This window comes from Equus asinus, chromosome 6, assembly GCF_041296235.1.
Source record: "Equus asinus isolate D_3611 breed Donkey chromosome 6, EquAss-T2T_v2, whole genome shotgun sequence".
In the NCBI taxonomy this organism is placed as follows: Eukaryota; Metazoa; Chordata; class Mammalia; order Perissodactyla; family Equidae; genus Equus; species Equus asinus.
This window is the reverse complement of record NC_091795.1, coordinates 64,378,436-64,396,529: the sequence shown is the minus strand read 5'-3', so window position 1 is coordinate 64,396,529 and position 18,094 is coordinate 64,378,436. Positions and strand designations below refer to the sequence as shown.

At 40.2% G+C, this 18,094-nt stretch overlaps 1 protein-coding gene across 2 annotated transcripts in view; it reads right to left on the bottom strand.

Moving 5' to 3' along the window:
- The window catches only part of SRBD1 (S1 RNA binding domain 1), a 206,317-nt gene extending 192,096 nt beyond the window's left edge, over positions 1 to 14,221 (bottom strand). For both annotated transcript variants that reach the window (XM_014833289.3, XM_014833296.3), the window contains exons 1-3: positions 14,123 to 14,221; positions 9,345 to 9,424; positions 6,092 to 6,272 (exon numbers count right to left, since the gene is read on the bottom strand). In XM_014833289.3, coding sequence (XP_014688775.2) covers positions 6,092 to 6,272; positions 9,345 to 9,424; positions 14,123 to 14,173 — 312 coding nt within the window. In that variant the 5' untranslated portion in view covers positions 14,174 to 14,221. The remainder of the gene's footprint in view (positions 1 to 6,091; positions 6,273 to 9,344; positions 9,425 to 14,122) is intronic.
- Positions 14,222 to 18,094: the final 3,873 nt, after the last annotated feature.

The window sequence follows — 18,094 nt, the reverse complement described above, 5'->3', positions numbered from 1 at the left end:
TCTCTCTGTACTATTTTTTACAACTGCATATGACTCTACAATTACCTAGAAATAAAAAGTTTAATTTTAAAAAAATGAGTAAAGAATAGGTCTACACATGCCAGAAAAACCAAGATTTAAAACTTGCAATCAAACATCAACCATTTAGGGGGAAAAGAGTAACACTCACACCCTCATAAAACTCAAAAGGCTACGCCTGCCACCAATTTATGCAGACGGAAAGTGGACAAAAAACAGCACAACAGCAGGGTAGTGCCAGGCATTTTTTCTTTAGTAGGAGTCTGCACGGCAGTCCACACAGGTGTCCAGGGGCTACTCTCTGCAACTGCCCATCCACTCTCCCCTCAGTGACAATTCAGGTGTGAAGGAACAAGACCTGGCACTCATTTTGGCACCAGAGTGGTAAATAAGATACAGACTCTGACCGGATAGTTTACAATTTCACAAGCTAGCCTGTTTTCAGTTACCTAAGTGATGCAGATAGCACAAACTTGAACAAAAGAACAACTCCCAAACCAAATTTCAGTCAAAATTCAATTCTCTCTCCTATCAAATATTTTTCCAGAATTACTGACTACTGAAAATACTGAGAAGTACAATAAAGAGCACACTCCATCCTAATCCCGACCTATCACCACTTGAACCTGGAAATGCTGTACATTAAACAGCCTCTAAGTATTACCTTTTTAGCTGAAACATATTGGATAAGAACAGAGATATAAAAACAGAATGAGTCCCAGGTCCATACAAGGTGATAATAACCTGATCAAATGAATTGACATAGCTAAAGAATGTGTCAATCATACAGAGGGTTTTCAGCCATAGAGGAGCAGAAAAAGGAGAACTGCAAAAACCAAATATGATCAGCATTCTTTTCAGTAATGTACAAGGAAGAGGGAAGCTCAGCAAACAGATTCTGAGTATTTTGGTCCCAATGGTAAGACAGCCCTCCTGTGAGATGTATACATCAGACTACTTTAGATTCATGCAACTAAAACATTCGATTGCCACTGTGACAAGCATAATGCCTAGACCACAGTAGGCATTCAATAAACGCAAATAAATGGATTTATCTAATTCTCCTATTCTGAGTCCATGCTCGTCAAGTAAATTTCTGATTATTATTTAATTCCCTATTTACTTCAGCCTCTGAGGAAAGACACTGCTAGTCATAAGAACTTCAAGTCCTTGATTATATCAAACTATTAATTATTAAACCAGCACTGTGGTTTTATATATCACTCTTATGAGCATGGCTGACGAAAAAAACACCCATGAGAGATATATCAGTTCCTGAAATGATGACAAAAGCATGTTCCTGACTTAGAAACCCAGTTTCATCATTTACTATCTGTGATCCATTAGCAAGTCACTTAACACCTCTTGCCTTGGCTTTCTCTTCTATAAAATCAGGGTAATATCAGACCTGCCTCAAGGGGTTGTTGTGAGGATTACGTATGGTCACACAGTGAAGTTTTGAGCAAGTTGCCTGGCTAATGATAAGCACTCAATATCTGCTAATACTATCATCATTATCACCGCTTCCACGCCTAGACCACCTCCTAGGAGAGGGAAAAGGAAGTAGACAAAGACATGAAGAAAAAATAAAATGACTAAAAGTGAGAGGTTTAAGTAAGAGGAGAAGAAGAAATGCCAACAATTGTAAATTAGACACATAAAGGTATCCTCTTTAGAGTCTGCAGGCAAGATTTATCCAGTGTTTCTCAGTGCTGTTCATAAGCCCCTGGGAGACCCTGAGACCCTTCCAGGGGGTTCTGCGAGGTCAAAACTATATTCATAATAATGGTAAGACATTATCTGCCTTTTCCACTGTGTTGACATTTCACTGATGGTGCAAGAGCAACGGGAGCAAAAACCAAGGCAGTGGCACCAAGCTGTACTAGCAATCACTGTTCCCTCCACTGCCACACACTTGCAATGTCAGTTTCACTCAAGAATGAAGCAGTAAAAATTATTAATTTTTTAAATTTCAGTCCTTGAAAACATACATTTTTAAAACTCTCTGCTGAAATGATTAGTGTACATAAAGCCCTGCTGCTGCCTGCCACGCGTACTGACGTGCACTGGTCGTCTCTGGGAAAAGCACTCATGCAATGGTTTCAGTTGAGTTGTACTAGTTTCTTTTTCCACAAAACACCATTTTTACTTAAAAGAATGACTGACATACTATGGTTATTCAGACTTGCATATGTGGCAGACATTTTCTCATAAATGAACTAAGTGAGACTGTTACTTTAAGGGAATACCTGACATTTGTGACCAATAATAAAACTCAGGCTTTACAGTGAAAATTAGAATTTCAGAAAATTTGTATCCATTGTGAACATGCCAGCTTCCCAACAGTGATGAAACTGGTGGTTATAGTAACAAATGTGACTTTTTTGACATCATGTGATAAAAGGTGCTAGGTGCTAACATTTGGAAGATCTGTATAAATCAGGGAACCAATATTTTCCAAATGACCAATACACAACGTTACAAAATCAGGCATAGGTAGAAGATCCAGCCAAATAACACAGACCAGTGAATTTTAATGTAATAGAGTATAAGAAGTTCATTAATATAGTTCCAGATTCCACAATGAAACAAACCACCACTTACTGAGTTTTGGTACAGTATCAAATAAGAATATTCAAAATTATCTTAAAAGTCTATTAAAAACATCTCTCCTTTTTCCAAATACATATTTGTATGGGAGGCTGGATTTTCTTTATGTATTTCAATTATCTTCTAGTAAGTCAGACATTAAAGACACTTGCAAAAATGTAAAACAATGTCATTCTTCTAATTTTGTTGCTGTTGTTTGGGGAAATATGCACTTATTTTCCATTAAAAAGTGTTATTTGCATTAACATATGATAGGTTTATTATTATTTTAAAATTTATCATTATTTTTAAATTTCTCACTTTTAATTTCTAATATGGTAAATATCAATAGATATGACCCACATAAGCAAAAGCTCCTTGGAGCCCTCAATAGGTTTTAAGAGTGTAAAGTGATCCAAAGACCAAAAATTTTGAGAAATGTGGATCAAAACTATCAAAAAAACTATAGAAATAGCTCTCCATTTTTCAAAGCTTCTAAAAATATATGGCCTCCCTCAGGGACAGTTTCAAGTTTAATAAGCCTCCATGGGAATATTTTTTCTCCTTACATCTAACCTGAATCCTTTTTTTTTCTCCTCCCCGAAACCCCATTGTATGGTCACATATCCTAACTGTAAGTCTTTCTAGTTCTTCTCTGTGAGCCGCAGCCATAGCATGGCTACTGACAGACAGGTGGTGTGGTTTCGCAACCAGGAAACAAACCTGGGCCACAGAAGCAGTGAGAGCACCAAACTTTAACCACTAGACCATCAGGGCTGCCTCTAACCTAACCTGAATTTTCGACAGACTGAATAATCAAAGTTCATTTTCTTTTGCTTTCATGGCTTTTTTTAATCACTCTTAATACTCTGGTTATTAGGTAGCCCAAGACTCCAAGAAGAATTTGACCACGTTTGTTTTGCTGTCTCTGAAAGTAGCAAACTGTCTAAATCGAAAAGTGGCTCATTGTATCTTTACCAGTCAAATCAGTCAGCAGGCCTTGGCCTTGGCGTTGCCTGGTGTTGTACTGTGTGAGCTTGACAGATAACTGGAGAGGCATATGGTGTCAAGGGGAGGATTCTTAAAAATTAGACGTAAAAGAGCATTGTTATACTCTGGAGCAACTGAGCCAATGGAAGAAATGTTGACAAGAGAGAAGAAATGGGATGAGCGAAGGAGCAGAGAATTTGAGAAGACAAGAGGGGATGGGATCTGAAGCCCAAGCAGTGGGACTAATCCTTGACAGGAGGAATAACATTCCCTCCAGGGTAATAGGACAAAAGAAGATGAATGCAAATATAGGTAGCTTGAGAAAATGAGAAACTTCATATATTCTCAAACACATAAAAGGCAAAGTCATCAGCTGAGAAGGAGAGAAAAGAAAGAAATTTAGGAAGTTTAAAAGAAGGGAAAAAGTGGAAAAACAAACCTACTGGGGAAAAATAAGGAACCTACCAGGTATTTTAGATGCCATTTTGAGGTCTGAGGTTTTGACTCTAAAAGAAAACAAATTAAGTCATTGGTAAGACTGTTTCCAGCAACAGTCGGCTGCTCGGTGCGGCAGAGGAGAGGCTATGGCTCACCCAGCATCCGTGTTTGATCAGTCATGGATGATGGAAGGAAAGAAGGGCAAAAACGGTGAGACTATTTAATAAAAAGTGATTTATATGACAGATTATGTAATCTAGGCTAGATCAAGTAAGAACAGAAAAGGGCTGACTGCCAATGATAGAGCACTAGAGTCAAAGGACTAGGGAGTGGTTCTCAACCCTGGCTGTCCATACACATCGCCTGAGGAGCTTTACAAAAACAAAACCACGGATGCTCAGGCCCACCGCCAGAATTCTTTCCAGATTTAACTGGTCTGGAAAGAGGGCCTAGGCACTGGCATTTTTTCAAGTTCCCCAGGTTGAGAATTACTGATGAGATGTTGTGACAAGGTTGCAAACTTGTGGCAGTGAGGATACCTAACAAGTGACCTGGAAGAAAGGAAATGGTGAGGTGGTGGTACAAAGGTGGGATGGCTGAGAAAGAAATGTCAGTGGTAACAGTTTCTGGTGATGACAAGATTCAAGTTGAGATCATGAGGGGGGGTGAAGGCAGAGAAGAAGAAAAAGTCACTGAAGATGAGGAGGTCAAAGACTCAAGTAGACAGGGTATTAGATGGCTCATCCAAATGAAGGAGGAAATAACTAAGAATGATGACAGAAGAGGAAGACATGAAGCAGGAGCTCAAGTCTTCAATGAATGAAGGAGAGTGGCCATTGGGGTGGTAAATGCCAGCAACATGGATAGCAAGAGACTGAATAATGATGAATATTGTCTGCAATGTTCACTAACAATGGATTTTTAAATTATTAGGAGGCTGCCAGTTCTAGCTCTACCCAAAATAGGGTTTTCAACTATTTTGTTCATTTACTTTGGTTATAGAGGAGCAAATTGCCAAACCTAACAAAATGAAATATTCTAACATGTTCCATGTGCTTTCATTGAACTACAAAACATATGAATTTTAGCAATTCTGAAAGAAATTCTAAAAACCCCCCAGAATGTCTCTTAATTGAAAGACTTTCTATTTGAATTCTCTTTTTCCCTTTAAAAAATATAAACACACCAAGCATCACTGGAAGGATCAAGAAGTCACCATGACAAGAGTTCTTAAGCTATACACTCTTGGACTATACTTTAAAAGTTAGAGGATAGGCACATGCACATTTTACTGATTTTGCTAAAATGGGATTCATAACTTTCATCAATTCTCAAAGGGTTTGCGACTCTAATACAAGGAACCACTGAACCAAGAGATATTTCCTAGGTTAAGCAATCAAGCCACCTTTAAGGGCATCTATGCCATGGTTAATGAAAAACCTTCAAATTCTGCCCACAAGATGATAGGAGTCAATACTTTCTCAGCTATAGGTAAAGCCCACCCACACACTAAAAGTGTGTGCAATGAAAAGCCTGCATGAAAAGAAGAAACAGTGGTCCTGGGTAATAGGAGAAAAGGTTGATTCAAAAGCCCTATCCAAGGGCACAGTAAGGTACAACATAATGTCCCCCGCTATAGACAATAAATGTGCCCCCTGGAAAGTCAGGCATCCAATGGATATTAAAAGAGTATTATTCTAAATGTACTAAAGAAGCTGTTATTTAAAGGGATACCACAGTGAGTGATTTTGGAAATGCATAATTCTTTCTGTAATGCAAAAGAGCCTATAATTTATTGTTGTTCGTTTTTTTAATCCAGATTGGCATAGACACAGTGTTTGCCTTAGCAAGATAGACATATATGCCAGATCATAAATATTCCTTCTCCTCCAATAGTGGATCTGATGGTAAATACTGTTAAGATCCATAACAGAGGACACTACTGTCCTGCAGTTTTTGTCATTTGCCTGCTTTGTCCTACTCTGTGTAAGGAGAAAGCAGCATCACCAATAAGGAAGGCACTACAATGCTCCCTCTATCCAGCTAAAGGACCTACCAGCTCCTCCTTAACAGCCACGCCTTCTGGGCCATCACTGATCTGTAGGGTGTTCTTCTTCACCCGTGGCACCCTCTTTGGTTTGGATTCCTTGGGAACAGGCTGCTTACGGCTTCTGGGGACTTTCTTTTGAGGCTCCCAGGCACTATCTTCCTTGTCATCTTCTTCAGAGGCAGATGATCTAGGAGTAAATTGAAAGAAAAATTCCCAGGAAAAATGAAGCCAAATGTTAAATGCAAAAAAGAGACATATGCTTCCTGAAAAAAAAATAAAGTAGGAGGTGTTTAATATAAAATGAAGTGATGTGAGCACCGGCTGTGAATAAATATTGCTAAGAATTGAAACAAGAGAGGTAATCCAGGACCAAGGTAAAATACCCCTTGATGGGCTGTGAATCACAGGTCTCCCCATTCTGCTCTCACCAAACCAACATACACACGCACACATACACTCAAGACACAGGAAATCATTTATTACCTTAAGTAATTTACTGGGTCATGTCACACCATAGTCATTGTGACATTTTCCATTTTAACAGTGAAAAGCACTTAAATAATTTCCTAAGTGCTAATCAAATTCATTTAAATGTATTAAGCTATTCAAATCAATGTAAGGAGTGGGAAACAGCTCTAGGAAATACCCTAAATTACATGAAAAGCCAGCACCAAGACCCTTCCAACTGCTTTAATTAACCCTTTTTCCCTTTCACAGAATGGATTGGTTTCCTGAATAGACGGGGTCAGATGCAGCTACAGCACTTTACTACCCACCCAAGAATCAAAGTCACAGCAACAGCAGAGAAAAGGCAGCCACGCAAGCTCTGGTAAAGGGACATCACGCTCCTGTCAACCTAGTTGATTCCATTTCCATCCCTAACATAAAAGGTCAATATTGGTGGGAAGGATAACCACTTCCTTCAGTGAGACTAGTGAAAAGGGATGACTGGCTTTTTGAATGGTTTAAGTTCTACCCGGAGGCAAAAACCTGCTTGGATGACTTCTTAGCTAAATCATGTTGTAAGAGAGCATAATTAAGACAGGTCAAGCCACTGATAGTCTCCAAGTGAGATCTCTTCAGAGGTGGATGCTCACTAAAGCCTAAAAGTAGGCAAAAAACAAACAGAGAATCATTAAACTAACATAACACAAGAGCAGTGGAATTGAAAGGAATGAGAATCAGAAACCAAGGAATCAGAAAACCAGGGTTCCATTCCTCACACTATCACCAAATTGAAGAGAATGACTTCTTTCTACCTCAGTCTCATCATCTGTCAAGCAGGAGTACTAACTTTATTTCATAGAGGAAAATTGCAAAGATTATAGGACAGACTCAAAAGTGCTTTCAGTTATTATAAAGAAAAATACAGTACAGGTATTATTTTATTATACATGAGACAGTTCTAAGACAGCTAGTCAACTCTCACTCCTAAGCATACCTGACCTCTCAGCAGCATGTGGCACTCACTCCTTGGAGCACGTCTGTCACACCTACCAGGAACACCCCTCCCTTCGTTTCCCTCCTACTTCCCTGGCAGCTCCTCCTTAGTCCTTTTGCTTACTCCTCTCCTCTCCCCAACCTTTCAGTGTTGGGATCCTCCAAGACTTGGTCCTCAGCCCTCTTCTCTTTATGCTCTCCTACTAGATGACCTTAGCTCATCCTATAGCTGAATATAGAGGAATCTCAATTTTACATCTCCCACTTGACCTGAGCTCGACTTGTATATCCACTTTCATTGGATATCTAGCAATCATCTCAAACTTAGCACGTCAAAACAGAACCAATTTCACTACCGTCAAAACTGATCCTCTTCCTGTCTTCCCCAAAGATTTGTCCTGTCTTTCCTTCACATTCCAAATCCTAATGGATCCCTAATGCATCATCATATCCTATCTACTCTATCCTCAAAGTATACCCCAAATTAGACCACTTTCACTTCTAAGACCCTAGGCTTCTACACTAACCTCCTTAGCCAATCCCCCTGCTTCCTTTCTTATTCCCTCCCTTGTTATAGTCTGTTCTCCAACAAGAAACTGAATGATCTTTTGCAAATGTAAACCAGATCATGTCATATCCCTGCCCAAAGCCCTCCAGTGGCTTCCCAAGCCATTTCAAATAAAACCCTAACACCCTGTCATAGACTATTAGATCCTACGCATTCCAATCACACTGCTTGGGTGACGCTGGTCTTGCTATTCCCTGAACAGACCAAGCTCATTCTTGCCTCATGGTCTTTGCATTTGCTCTTCCCTCTACTTGGAACACTCATCCTACAGATCTTTGCAAGTTGCAAAGGCAACTTGCACTCCCAAATCTCATTTAGATCTCTTGCCACATCTTCCCAAAGAACTTCCCTGACTACTGTATCCAAGAAGTCCCCCTACTAGAACCACTTTGCTCTCTATTTCTTTCCCTGCTTTATGTTTCTCTACAGTACTTATTACTGCCTAACATTAATCAGTCATTTAGTTAAATATCTTCAGGGGACCTGCTATGGTGCTCTAAAGCAGAAGTTCTCAACTGGGGACAATTCTGCCCCCACAGAGGACATCTGGTAATATCTGGAGAAATTTTTTTTTTTTCCAAAGGTTTTTATTTTTTCCTTTTTCTCCCCAAAGCCCCCTGTACATAGTTGTATATTCTTCGTTGTGGGTCCTTCTAGTTGTGGCATGTGGGACGCTGCCTCAGCGTGGTCTGACGAGCAGTGCCATGTCCGCGCCCAGGATTCGAACCAATGAAACACTGGGCCGCCTGCAGCAGAGCGCGTGAACTTAACCACTCGGCCACGGGGCCAGCCCCAATCTGGAGACATTTTTTATTGTCACAACTGGGGGGAGGGGGTGTTATCAGCATCTAGTAGGTAGAGACCAGGGATGCTGCTAAAGATCCTACAATACAAAGGACACTTCCCACAGCAAAGAATTATCCAGTCAATAGAGCTGAGGTTGAGAAACCCTGCTCTAAATCAATATAAAAACCTCCCTGGCTCTCATGGAGCTTACATTCTAATATAAATATTATGTTATATATTTAGTTGGTTACTTTCTCTCTCCTTGTTCAACAGTTCACCAATACCTAAAAAGAGCCTGGGACACAGCATGAGTTTAACAAATATTTGTTGCATTAGTGAACCAAAAAAAAAAAAAAAACAGCCTTCTTCAACCCAAATGACTTAAGAAGTTAGTAAGTGACAGAATGCATTACTCCTTAAAATACACATCATTCTCCGACCCCTACATAAAACCAAAATGCTTACAGCTCGGAGAAGGAAGAAAATTCATCTTTGGCTACTGCAGTCTGGGCCTTTACTTTTGCTCTTCTTGGCAATGATGACATCTGGAAGAAAGAGAATATGAAAGCAGCATGATTTCAATCACTTGAATGATCACTTATTTTGTCTACAAAGTGATGTGCCATTCAAAACTAACACTCCAACAGATTTGCTGCTAGAAAACACCACCGAAAAAAAAATGAGGATCATTCACAAGCCCAAACACTGGTTTCCCCACTATGTGGCTGCCAATTATGAGAGTAGCTAGCAGCTTTCCAATGGTTTCAAAAGCCTCATGAGTGTGCACCACTTTTGGAAGAACAAGCCTCTACATGGTGACAATTCTTAGTTTTTTAGAGTTATATGCTTGAGTATACTACAAATTTTATTTGATGGTCTATCAGACAAAATTACAAAGTCCTTTATTAAATTATATCTCAAAGGCAAGAAGTATTTTCCCTGCTCTATGTCTCCTTACAGTATATAAAGTAGAGTCCTCCCTACAAAGTTGACAGTCAAGTAAATGATGCTGATTGACTGAATAAGCAGCCAGGTTATTTCCAAAACAAGATAATCCATTCCCTTATAATAAAAGTTCACAATATTTAAATAAAATAATAACTAATGCCACTAGAAAATATTTGTCAAATTCAAAGGACCAGCTCTAAAAAAAATTAAGACATAACCAGAGACATCAAATAATACAGGAGGTAAACAAATTCACTTTAGTTGACAACTTTTATTAACTAAAGAACATACGTCAAACCATAAAAACCACATTAGACTCTGACATATTTAGAGCCCCTTAAACAAGTTCCTAAACCAGTCATATGTTATAATGCCTCTGGTTCTAACCTCTACTTGGAGGAAGGAATGCCGCATAGAAATACCAAAGGGGTTGTTACAAAAGAGAACGTGTTCTCCCAGTAGATACAGATCAACTCAGTCCAGTAAGTGAAGAACCACTGGGCAGGGAAGCAGTCAGAAGGAACCAGGAGAACAAAAGGAAAACAGTCTCAAGCAGACAAAATAATCTTCTATCTTCTCCTTCACCCCTTTTTGGGATTTTATGTTTATGCAGGTCATCTTTCCTCAAATAAGTGCTTCTAAAGAAACAGGTAACGTGATTTCTGTGTTATATGTATTTTACCACAACAAAACAAAAACAGAGGAAGTTAGTGTATGACGGGGTGGCATTTCAAATCAAGGCAAAAATGGACTATTCAGTAAGTGGTATTGAGACAACCAGTTCTCCCTCTGGAGGAAAACAAGTGTTTAATTTCTACGTCTATACCATGAACAAAAATATATTCCACATTGACTAACGATTTAAGATGTACAAAATAAGACTAAAAAAGCACTACAAAAAGTAAAGAAGACTATTTTCATAATTTTGAGTGAAGGTGGGGAAACAGACGTTTTCCTAGGCATAACTCAAAATTCCAAAAGCCAAAAAGATTAACAGATTTCACTACATAAAAATTCAATCCCAAGCCAGCAGTAGGGGAGAATTTCAGAACCAAACCAGTTTACTCTGCAGTATCTTCAAAAAGATCACTGGAAGCAATACCTGATACCTTGAAACTAAGGGTGAAGGGAGTAGGGGCTGGGTGTAAACTGTCTGAGACAAAAGAGCATCTCTAGGTGTCCTACTCCACTCCAGGCTATTAGGCAACTGCCCCAGGAAAACGTATGCAAGTTTACTATCTGGAGAAGGTAAAACAGAATCCCTAAACTAGAGGACACCAAGTACGGTTGTGGGCATGGGAACCATACAGACTAAACACTAAACGCAGAGACCCCCCCCCCTCCCCCAGAGTCCTCTTCTCCCACTAAGCTCCCAAAAAGCTGCCAGTCAGATCCTTACCCTTTAAGAAGAATGGGAAGGCTCTTCTCTGGAGAAACTGACCAGCCCAAGAGTAAAAATCTGAAAGTGCTAAGCTCCCCATCAAATAACCCAACCAGATCATCTTACAACCACTCTCACCACCCCATTCTACAATGTACCTGAATTAGAAGATTCCCACATGGACCACCACGTACCAATTCTAATGCCACACTTCAGCCTTAACAGAAATGAGTTTAAAATCAGGATGGACAAATGCTTGACAGGTTTGTATTTTGATTAACCATTAAAATTTCCCTGAAGCAAATGTTTCCAGTTGCCCCTTTATTAGGCACCGAGGTAATGTTACCATGGAAAGATGGATAAGACGTCAATTTGTCTTTTGACAGTTAGAAAAAAATACTAATTTGAAAAGGGAGGTGGGAAAGGAGAATATGCACGAATACATAGGGCAATTTCATGCAGATCAGTTTTAGAAAGAGTATACACAGATGCTGAGGACCTAGAAATTATTTCTTAAAAACTATCTATGCCAGGTATACTCCCAGGGGTATGCATATTCCAGTCTAAAGACCAAGGTTCTGGGGAATTATTTCCATCCCCATGCCTCCCTTGCTCTCTTACTTCGCATCATAGAATTTGTTAGATCAACCAAAACTTCATCTATTTCCATGGTTTTAAATACCTATAACACCTACTTATTAACAATCCTAATACCTCCATCCCAAATCTTGCCTCTGAGATTCTGATTTACATAATAAAATGCCTGCCTATGAAACTATTTAGATGCCTCATAGTTATGTAAAATTTAACATATCCACAATACAACTCTTCATAACCATTCCTTGTCCTAAAACCCATTCCTACCCTAGTCTTTCCATCGCAGTAAATGGCACCACCATCCACCTAGATGGATGGTTCTTTGCTAAGCCAGAACCTTGGAAAACAGCTTCATTGAGCTATAACTGACATACGATAACCTGTAAATGTTTAAAGTGTACAAATTTTGTAAGTTTTGACATGTATACACGTCTCCATAATCAAGATACTGAACATCTCCATTACCCTCCAAAGTTTCATTTGCTTAGCCAAAACCTTGCAATCTTTTTTTCTTTCATCACCTACATGCAGTCTATTAGCAAGTCACATAAATTCTTTCCCCAAAATATATCTTAAATCTCTATGATCTCCAGTGAGTCTCTACTCCCCAATATCTCTCGCCTGGACTGATAGCCTCTTAACTGGCCTTCCAGCCTCCACTCTTGCCCTGACAATCCATTCTCCACATATCAGTCCAAAAGATCACTTAGAAAATGCTTAAAAACCATTCGGACTTCCCACTCCATCCTCCCTTTAGAATCAAATTATATTTTTTTTACCGCGGCCTTCTAAAACGCCCTGCAGGACTGACCCCCACCCACCTATCTAACTACATTTGCCACTCGTAAATACATCATTCTTTCAGTTGCTGTAACAAGCATGATTCCTTCCCACCTCAGGTTCACTCTGCGTGGAGCACTATTCCCCCTGCTCATCAATAGGCTGCCTCCTTCCCATCTCTTAAAGCTCAATATTTTAGGCTTTAAAATGGGGTTCCAGGATATAATATTATTATAGAATCCTATTTACTTCCTTTATACAGTACTATATAACACAATCTATAATTATCGTTGTTTATTGTCTGCATCCCTCATGTTTACTTCATGGCAGCAAACACTATGTAGGAACCACATGTGCCACATTCACTTCTGCATCAGAGCCTGGCACTTAATAGCTGCTCTATATTTATTAAAGGAACATAAGAATACATACAAAAATGGTATCTGTAGAGGAATACACATTTTTTACCCATCACTATTAGGCAACATTACACATGGCACTCATTGCTTTCCTGAAAAAGTGATGGCACAGAATATCCCTATTCTTAGTGGCTTGAGATTTTCACTCCTTCCAAGCTGTCTTATCTCTGTGGGCACGAGAGCATTTTCAAAATCAACACCTTGGAGGTAGCTGTGATGTTACTAAGGGAGAAGGCACTAAACTAAGGCAAGTGAAAACTGGGGCAAGGGGGCGGAGAAACCCGCACAAAAACAAATATTAAAATTGGAAAAACCACAATTAGAACATGTAAGCAGGAGAGCAGAGGGGAACAACTTTTTAAGAGGCACCTAGAGAAGGTTCCCTGAAGGTACCAACACAGGTGCTTAGAATGTCGGCACAGACCCCTACCTAAGTAACAAAAAGAAAATACTAGAGCTGGAAAGTGCCTCAGAAATCAGATAGTCCTGCTATTTTCTTTAATGAATGAGAAACCTGAGATCCAGTGAGGGGAAATGGTTTACTCAAAGGGACGAGCTATCTGGCAGAGGAAGTACTAGATCCCAGACCCCCAAACACCAAGACTAGGCTTGTTTCCCATTCCACACACATTAATGACAAGCTGTCGTGTGGGAGGTTCGATCAAAAGTGCCCAGGGTTCCCAGGATTCCTTTCTCAACAGTTATTCAGTGCCTGCTATATGCCAGGCACACTGCTGAGAATGCAGCAGATTCAGACGGGTCCACGATCTGATAGTGAAAAGCGTGCTTCTGCCCCGACTTCCAATAATTTCAGGTGTACAAACAATCTAGGCTTGCCCGGGCTTGCCCATGTCTGCCCCTATACGGTAAGAGCTGCAATTTGACTGAGAAGTCGCTCCAGGTGACACGCGGCAGCTAGGAGGGGTCTTCCGGATGTGGGTTGTGAGATACAGACCGCAGACAGTAAAATGTAATGAAACTTCTCACTTTAAAAAAAAGGGATGTTATTTCCCAAAGGAGCGCACATAACTTTTTAAATGGCCCCAAAAATACCGGAGCCCGGAGGCCGGGCTCACGCGAGCCCGCAAAAAGACCGCCAAGGCGGACATTCAGCTCACCTTCCCGCCCCGCGCGTCAGAAGGCCCGGGATTCTGAGTGTGTGACCGCATCTTCCGGTTCCCGCCGGAAGCTTTTCAAACACCGGAAGTCCCGCCTCACTTCTTTCTGACTCGCCGCAAAGGCGCTGAGCTTACCGGAGCGGGGCGGAGCCACGCCGGACGGAGGCGGGGCTAGAGCGCGGATCCCGCGGGAGCGCTGGGGTGGGGCCCTCCTCCAGGGCTGGGGGCGGAGCTCTAGCTCGCGGGATCCGGGTGGAGCTGGGGCTAGAGGTGCTGCAAAAGCGAACTCTCTCGCATCCTTATTTTTCTTTCTTTTTTTTGCGTTAACCTGCTTTACTCTGTTTTTGTCTATCCCCTTTTAAATTCTATCAAGAATGTTTGTTTTCATTACATTATTTGTAATTTGCAGTAGAAGAATGAAAAACAAGCTTTATTCTTTCTAAAGTCAACTTTACATGTCGTTAATTAACATCCATAATGGTATTTTTAGCGTAATTTTAGCGTATTTCATTATTTCCTAAGCCTCGAGATAAGGGTTTTGTTCCAGTTTTATGGAAATATTCAAATTTTGCCTCCTCTGATAAGCCCTCACACAGCTCAGGAGGTGCGTTCCGTCTTAATGGGAGAGTTTAGCAGTGGAGTCATTGCTATCGTACTGTGGTTTCTAAGGCTGATTGGCACACTACCAAGGAGACCCTTCTGGAAACCTGGTTCTCAGGAACTTCCTAGTACATTTGGGCAAGTCCTGTCAGTGTCTTTGCACCTGTTTCCACTGTCTCCTCCTCCGTCTTACTCCAATAAGGTCCTCGACACATATTAGGTATAGTATTCACTGAATTAATTTACTGGAGTCAAAGGCAGGTCCCAGTTACTTAACCTTGGGCAAGAATGGAAAAGCCCATTTCATGATCAGATTCTTGGAAAGTGCTGTCACTTATGGCCTGATAACCTAGTATCCTAGGGGAGCTCTCCTCCAGATCCAGCGTTTCCATTTCCCTTCACACAAAACACAAAACTAGCTCCTGCTTTTTGTTTCGATGAGGCCCAACTCTCTTAACCCCACTTCCAGCCCCTAAGCCCCACTTTCTTTTCAGTAAGCCAACTTAAAAGCTATAAAGACCTCCCCAGCAATTTTTTCCTGTTACCTTGAATACATTTTCTCAAAGTCAGTTCTCAGAAGAAATAAAAATGGCTTGGTTTTTGCTCTTGTGTTTCTTACTATGTACACTACACTCTAAGCTCACAGAAACAGCCAAAGAAACTAGATTGTAAAATTAGGGAAATAAAGCTTTTGTTAGTCTAGATTAGATGTTAGCAAATCTGGGCCAGCCTGGGTGGCCTAGTGGTTGAGTTCAGCATGCACTGCTTCAGGGTCCCCTTCAGTTCCTGGACCAGGACCTAACACTACTCTGTTAGCAGCCATGCAGTGCTGGCAGCCCACATACTAAAAAATGGAAGAAGATAGGCATGGATGTTAGCTCAGGGAGAATCTTCCTCGGCAAAAAAAAAAATAATAATAATAAATTTAAAAAATAAAAGCATGAAAAGAGATGTTAGAAAAGAATAATAATGATAATAAAAAGAAGTTAGTAAATCAAAACCCCATGAATTTTTTTTGGAAGATTCTAAAGAGCAGCTTTCCATGCTACTGACCTATTTCCAGGGACTCTTGAGTTCTGAAGGGCAGAGCAAGCTATTGAAATGACCGACGAGTGGACCTTGCTACAGATTCACCAAAAGTGAACCTAAATTTTACTGGATAATTTTTGCAATGGGGAGGAAAATAGGACTCTAAATTTACTAAGTCTATTCTTCTATATCTAAGATCCTTCGTTGTTTTTTCCTTCTTATTTTACAGTCTTATGTTGCCTTTTGCAATGGTTCCAGGTCTAGAACTCTCTGCTACAATCACCGTTCTGAAAGAACACTAGAGAACATGTTACAGTCCAGGATTATGGCAAGGGAAATTAGGTCATAATCAACAACAATAATTTACTATTTATTATTCACCTACTTTTGATGTTGAATTATGTTACACAGGTTTAAGGTAAGGGGTAATAAGGGTCAAGGTTAAACAATATTCTACAGAATCTTTTGACATAATTCCTGCCCTGGAGGAATTTAGAAACAAGACTGGGGACTAGATACAGCCACAAGAGACAGAGACCCATACAAGACAGGCTAGATTCAAGGGTTAGGTTGTGCGTGTTAGTTGCCACACTACCTGGTGATGACAAGAGTAGGAGTTAGCCAGCACGCTGTTGGCCCTTGATTCTCCTCTCCTCTCCCAGGGATATTTGCCTTTCAACTAGGGAAGAAAAAAAAGACTGCTAAAATAAACAACCTAGTAAGGTATTACACATCAGACATCTGGGAAAAATGAAAGCTAACGCAGGGTCCTCTAAAATTAGTGTAGGTGGTGACCTACTCTAAAGGCAAATAAGATTGTCTAGAAAACATTTCCCTTGGAATTTTGCAAGAGAGCCGCTCCCACTGAAAGCTGTCAAAGGAAATTTCTAATCACTAAGCATAAACCTGGCCTTGCCATAAAAACTGCCTTTTCTCTCTAGGACCTTGCCCAATCTATTGTTTACCTTTGGATCTTAATCGCTGAATTCCAAGAAATTCGTGGGTTTAGACTCACAGCCTGGAATAATCTGAATGCCCACCCAAGACTACGCAATAGGGTTTGGGAGTAATGAAAACAGGTTTTGGATTTGCTTGGAGGTTTTTTATTTTACTGTTCCAAAGCATAAAGCTTTTTATATGATATTCGCTGGTATGTATTATTGTAATAATAATAGTACTATCTTACATTCATTGATCATTTACCATGTGCCAGGCACTAAGTTAAGGGTTTTACACGCATTTGTGTATTTATCTCACATATCAGCCCAACGAAATGTTACTATTATCCTCTTTTTATAAAATGAGAAAGCCAAGGTATAGAGAAGTTAAATAACTCATCCAAAGTCACATCAGCTATTAAATTGCAGATCCGGCATTCAAAGCCAGTGATCTGTCTTACTCCAAATCCAGTACTCCACATACCACCAACTCAAAGCAAAGAGCTTTTCTTTCTCCACTATGGTGGCCATGCAAGACTGAATCTTTGAGATGCTCAAGAACCATTGAATCTCTAAATATGCTAAAATATAACAAGGCCATTCTCCCTATTGGTTCCTAACTGAAGACTAACTGAAGTTCCACAGGAACAAATATTCTTAATATAGGTGCAACTGTTTTACCAAGTTGTAAGATACTTGGATCTAAGTCTTGGAGCTAAGTCTTAGTCATTTTGGTCTCCCTTTCACCAATTTATTCTTCCCCCCACACAGTGTTTAATAATGCCTGACAATAGGTACTCAATAAAATAGTAGGCTAACTCTTGGACTGAAAAATGTGCCTGGAGTAAAGAAAAATCCTTCCTCATACTAGAAAAGTAATCTAAAGCTCCCGCTACACAGAAGGTGGGTCACCATTTTAAAAATCAAGTTTGCTTTTGGAAATCCAAACATTTTATCCCTTAAAGTCAATCACTTAGCAAAGGCAGGAGAGTCTGTTTGAGATTAGAGAATGCACAAAGTGAAACTGAACCCTATTTCATAAATCTGCGTCTTACCTCCTGCCCACCTCCTTTCCCACTCTCAGAAGTTCTTTTTACTAAACATTAAAACTCCTTGGCTTCAATGAGCTTCTCTCAATAATTCATCCAGGAACTTAGAGATTTCCTACAAAATCTGAGAGATTGGTAAGCAGAGAGGGGACTGCCTCGGTTTCCCAAATGAGAAGGGATTTCTTGTTAAGTGAGGTAGACCAGGCTGGTAGATGGGTTCCCAAACTTGGCCTGTCCTGTTACTCTTTCAGTCTGGCTGGGAACAGCCCCGTAATTCCAAGGTGCTCGTCTAGTGCTGATAGCACTGTTCTAGTCCAGGGTAAATTGTCAGTCTTTCATGTAAAAGAAAATAGATT